The sequence below is a fragment of the Apteryx rowi genome, unplaced genomic scaffold (assembly GCF_003343035.1).
Source record: "Apteryx rowi isolate R43461 unplaced genomic scaffold, aptRow1 scaffold_36, whole genome shotgun sequence".
NCBI lineage: Eukaryota > Metazoa > Chordata > Aves > Apterygiformes > Apterygidae > Apteryx > Apteryx rowi.
In genome coordinates, this window is record NW_020450085.1 from 3417282 (window position 1) to 3423281 (window position 6000).

General features: G+C 37.7%; 1 protein-coding gene across 1 annotated transcript in view; it reads right to left on the minus strand.

Moving 5' to 3' along the window:
* CUL3 (cullin 3) overlaps positions 1 to 5383 on the minus strand; it is a 42701-nt gene extending 37318 nt beyond the window's left edge. Inside the window, exon 1 of the mRNA XM_026073039.1 lies at positions 5177 to 5383. Within this exon, the coding sequence (XP_025928824.1) occupies positions 5177 to 5383 (207 nt within the window). The remainder of the gene's footprint in view (positions 1 to 5176) is intronic.
* Between the last annotated feature and the right edge of the window lie 617 nt (positions 5384 to 6000).

The following is a 6000-nucleotide window of genomic DNA, read 5'->3' on the forward strand; positions in this document are numbered from 1 at the left end:
GGGGGCTGCCACGCTCCCCACAGGGCGCCAGGCAGCCCTCCGCAAGCGTGTCCTGAACCCAGGTGGGGCACTGCGCTACGCAAAGCGACTCCAAGACAAGTCTCTCTGTGCAGCTTCTCAACAACATTCTCATCAGTTTATTTTAAGCTGCAGACAGGTTTGAAAAACTGTTTTCAGGTGCTACGAAAGCCAACCAAATTACTGCTTGTAACTGTCCAGTCACACATGTTAAACAGCCATTGTGTGGGCCGTGAGGCCAATCATCAACATCACAGCACCAAGACCTATTTCATCTGTTAAAATCTGCCACAAGGTTGAAAATAGTGCTGCCTGTGCAAAATTAAGTACCCTTTGGGATACCTAATGCTTAATTTCCAAATGTAGAACACAGACTCTCCATAATCACCCACCAAATATTACAGAAAAAAAAAACAAAAAACTACAGCACACAAAAAACTAGCCGTGAAAAAGGCATGACTAAAACCTCTTTGGTGGAAATACTGACTTGCAGTGGTGTGGGGGAAAGAATATCTGCCCTCTTCTATAGGCAACGAAGCCTTTCAGAAACAGCTTCTGCTCTTCCAAAGCCTTAAGAAAATTTCAGTCTGGAAAGTTTTATCAGCAGAATGTTACTTTCTATTAGCTGAGCTTGTAGCTCTACGACACTATCTTTGAAGTCATGCGGTGGGTTTGCAGGCATATCCAGCTTAACTAGGACTGTCCATATACAGTCTACAAAATAAACTAGCAGATTCATAATTTACATAAGGTCTTCTTATATTTGCAAGGATGAAATCTTGTATATGACTTTTGCCTCTACTATATTTTACACTGAATATGACTTTAAGGAAACATAGCAACCCCCTCCCCCATCTCTAAGAATAGTATGTTGGTATAGTTTTCAATTCCTTTAAATAATTCTCTATTAAGTATACACAATGCAGACTTATGGCATAGCATTTTCTCTCTTACAGCATCTGCACTGATGCAGCAGCAGGAATCACTCAATCACATAATTCTCAACACTGTAACAACTGGCTTAAACAGCCCAAGCCTTCCAAGGCGAGAGGCAAGAGACAAAGGCACTTTCTGAACGAAGGCCTAAAGATTCAAAATCTTTTATTATGGAGTTTCTTCATCTTCTGGGAAAAAAAAAAGTTGTAAATAGTCTAAAAGATAATACTTTAAAAGCTTAATAAGTCTGTTACAACCATGATACCAGACTTCCCAGGGATCCCAGGCATTCCTTTACAAGTCCCACAGCAGAGCAGACACTTCCTTCACCCCATACCTTCTGCACCAGTGGCCCATACAGCCCTCCGGCACCTAATAATGTCCTGCAATGACCAGCAACTGTGTCCCCCTTACCACAGGCTTTCCCACATGCCTTTCACTATTCTTCTTCTGAGATAGCATCCACTGTCTCTATTGAGCTTTATCAGTCAGATCAGCAAAGACAACCACTACGGTGGAAGGCACTCTGGCATGCCAGACACACACAACAACACAAGTATTTGGTAAGATTTCTGGGATCCCATGCATCTCTTCCTTTGCAGTAATGTTCTAATACAGCACAGTTTCTGAAATGTTTGAACCAATAATGTCAGCACATTGCTTACCCACAAAAAACACTGAGTTGGGCTTGGCCAACCAAACAATCTCTCTCTCACACACACAATTTACAGAACATTTATGATATGCTGAGTGTGTCACGGGTTTAGATTTCACTAGACTTAATAGTGACAGGAACTTAAAATATCATCCTGCAAAATTTTTAACTTCCAGATTTTTAATTCTATTTTTTTTCTCCTAATACAAGCTTTGTTGCCTGTCAAACAGTTTAGAAAGCTGTAAACTAAGTATGTGTTGTGTGACAGAGGAACAGATTAGGATCAAAATGTGTGAAGGAAGAGTGTCCACAAGAAGCTACAAGATTGTCAAATGGAAAGAAAAGGAGAAATCAAAGTAGTATCAGATGTAAAAGAATTAGGGCCACGCCATTTTATACTTGAAATGAGGCAAAAGGCTTTAGCACTTTTTACTCAATGCCATTTTTAAATTTAATTTTACACGTACTATGCTTTAATAATAACCTCAATAGACAAAGACAAGTGTAGCATGTCCTTATCCTGTGCTAAATGCAAGACAGTTCAAGACAGCTCATTCCTATCAATGGTGCAGAGTAAGCTACCTGGCTTACTGCTTCCACCATCAAGCAGCCAGAACACAGCAACTGTAACTACAAGCTGGTGAGGGGCTGCAAGTGCAAAATCACGCGTACTTCACAGTACCTTGTTTGTGTGCTTTTATCCTGTGCACATACACTAACCATGTTTGCACCTATCACTTTATTTACAAATAAACAGGCTGTAAAGACAACATGTGGTATTAAGTTTTCTTGTTTAGAAGTTAAATAATTTTCTAAAGTGTTTAGTTTCTTTCTAATAAAAATGCTGGGCGAGCACAACTTTCATCTAGCAATTAAACATGCATAAAACAAAAATACAGCTCTTGACTATGTCCCACCAAAAACACTCTTGCATTCCAAACTTGACAACTATTTGTAAAAACATCTGAATAAATACAATGCCCCTACCTAGTCTCTGCATCTATTCTTAATTAGCCAGCATGACTGGAATACTACAGGAACATAACTTATTTGCAGAAGGGTAACCAGTAGATGTTGATGGCAAAAGGCAATTCTGTTTCAAGGATTCCAGGTATTCAAAATTTGGGTTTGGCTCCTCTGAAGCACTGCCTATCTGTCTTTTACTAAAACCTAATCATTTCTGCCATTGAAATCCATTAACTTTTGTCAAAATGAAAATGAAAAACATTTTAGTTGGCAAAATTCTCCCCTCTCAAACTCTAGCATCCACCCTTCATTCTTTGAATATAACTTTACAGAGACTGGTTGCTACAATATTTATTGTTAAAAAGCTACTTAATATTTAACAGGGGAACTACTCTTGGAAAGAGCAACTGAAAATACAAGATTACTCTAACTTTCTGTTACACAAAATGTGAGGTTAAACAGATAAACATTGTTTTATCTATCTTACAATTAGCACTTCAGACACAATCATGAGGTGTCATTTCAGAACTGGTCTTATTCTTAACAAACAATAAACTTTTTTCCATACTTCTGGCTATAACTACTCCAACACAACATCCTTAAGCAAACTCCAACAACGAAAAAGTAGCTTTGAATCTAAGAATATTCTACAAAAAATGTGGGTTTTTTTGTTCTAGTTTTCAGGACTTTTTGAAGGAAGTCACCTCCCCCCCCCCCGAGAGATTTAACTTATAGGTGGGCATCACCAGACATCTGAGCAATTTAGCCATTTTAAATTAATGCATTTAACTACAAAAACCCAGTATTCAGCCATTTTATTTTAAAAAACTACTTTAACCCTATGTATTTCCTCTAAGCTTTTAGTCATCTGTTTTCCTTGTGCAGAGATACCTTTTGATTAATCAGGTTAAAGATCAGAGTACTGGAACATCAGAGAACAGTTTTTTAAAGCATCAGATAAAACAGCATTAAGTGTCAGAACGATTTTTCTCTACATCGATACCTGTAAAAGCCTCTCAGCCACTGCAGGGATAGTACAAACTCACAGAATCTTCAGCTCTCTGTCCATTTGACACAATCAGTGCTCCAGAATAATGAATTTTGCATATAGATAATTTAAATAAGCAGAATAGCTAGCAACAATGACAGGAGACTCCTCAAATTAAATCAGGATTTGAACTCAAATCTAAAAGTTTAGTATCCTGATTATTATCAAGTATAGACTGTAAACACAAGCATATACAAGGCACAAAACCCCTCAGCCATTTGCCACATTTTATATGAATAGTATAGATTATGAATGCACATATTATGAAAACAAGTGTTTGAGAGGCACAGATGTGCTACAATTCAACGACAGAGCCATAAATTATTTAGCCACTTCATATATGATATTTCCTCTCATGCAAACAGTAAAAAGCCCCATATTTAAAGCAGTTTTTTGGACTACACTCGCCTGGACTGCACCTCTTCAAACTAGGATTTTAGAAAAGAAAATCTTTTCATCTGTGCCACAGCAATAACATGCTTTTCTCTGCATAGTGACAGCAATAACTCCATTTAGTAGGAGCAAAAAACTCCCCAAGCATCATGTATTATTTCTACATAAACCTCCCATCCATCCTTTGTAATCCAGGCAGAAGTAATCATTCAAGATACATGATGGTGTATGACTTTCCTAATCAAACCTTGCAATAACAGGACAAAAATCTGATATTCCATCTGGACCCACAGCCAGCGTATGGGGTCAAAGTAGACATGCATCTGTTCTAAAAGACAGCAGGTATGGGTTTTACCGCGAGGAGTAAGTACAGGCATTTTCCCTAGATCTACAATCCTGTTGTCTCTAAGTATTACGTAGAATCACAAAAAGTGAGGTTTAACTTCATTTCAATAATACACTTATCAATTAACTCTAAACTTCCTTTACAAAGACAAGAGGTGCGGGTCCATCATTTAACATGAGATATGAAGAGCCCTTTTCTCAGATGACTTCTTCAGAAACAAAATGTTTCTGCATGTAATTTGGACTGAATTACACAGTTTTGAAAAGGCTGAAATGATAGAATGCAGACTACTCAGGACTTTTGTTGTTGCTGAGCTGATGCTTTTGCACACTGCCTGGAGCCTCTTTAAATAGTGTAATCGCAGCACAACTCTTTCATTAAATTGTGAATTAGTTCATTAGCCCATAACAAACAAGTTTTTACGTTGGTATTTATTTTGTTCCACAGATGAAAAGCTGACTGGAAAGCAAATTAAAACTTTATCTGAGAAAGTCATAAAATGCCACCAGAAGGCCACAAATCTTTTTGAAAAATCCCAGATCTCAGCAGTGATGCTTCAGCTAAAGTTGTTTCCTGTTTTACTTTCAAATACTTTCTATGGTCCACTCTCCATTAGTAATTTACAGCAAGCAGTATCTGGAATATGAAATCATTTAAGCTGGAAGGTTAGCTCTAAACTGAGCATTGTTGAGCATAGCAATATGATTTCCACACAAGGTAACATAACAAAGTTAGATTCTTGTCAAATAAATAACTATACAGAATTCTTCTGTATCAGTAAAAGACTTCAATTTTAATTCCTAAAATTACATACCTTGTTTATGAGATGCTCAGTGACCACTTCTCTTAGTCCAGTGTAGAGTTTTTCTCCATGTTTATGTAACACCATAGTATACGCGTTCCTATACAGCTCCTCAAAACTGAGACCACTATTGTTCTTGCGCTGGATCTCTTGGATTGCATTTTTCAGGAGATCCCAAATGCTGTTTACATATTTCTCGTCCATGGTCATCTGTAACATTAAAAAAAAAAATACATTATTGTTTAGAATCAAGACAGACCACTGTGGAAAGTTTTCTGTAGAAGTTGTAACCGTTTCCTGCTGCCAGCAGCAATTGATTCTGCCACATTTTGTTACTTTCAACATCACCAGGTTTCTCAAACTTTAGCAAAAGAAAAACAGTGTTGACAAAACCAGCAAGAGTTTCAAGAAATAGTTATGAAAAGCATCATTTGAAAAGGTTGAATGTCTTCTCCTTTAGATCTGCGAGTCCACAGAATGTGATAGCAGAGTATGGGCAGCAGGGAGAGGTGGGTGATCATGAACATTATTAGCCTCTTCCCTACTTTTCCTCTGCACTGTAATAGCTGATGGTCAGTTAATTTTCCTCCCATGCTAACATGCTACTTGGCACTTTATAAACCATACTGCAACACTGATCTGCTTAATCAGACTCCAAACTAACTTGTGCAATAAAAGACAATAATGTCTGACAGCATCAGCAACCTTATTTAGCCATCTGCTTGAGCTAACTAGGTGTTTCTTTATTTACAGCAATGTGTTAATGGCCAAAGTATTATGTGCCTACTACAGAGATATTTCAGTGTATTTAAACACTTAGAGGTGTTTCCGGGGGG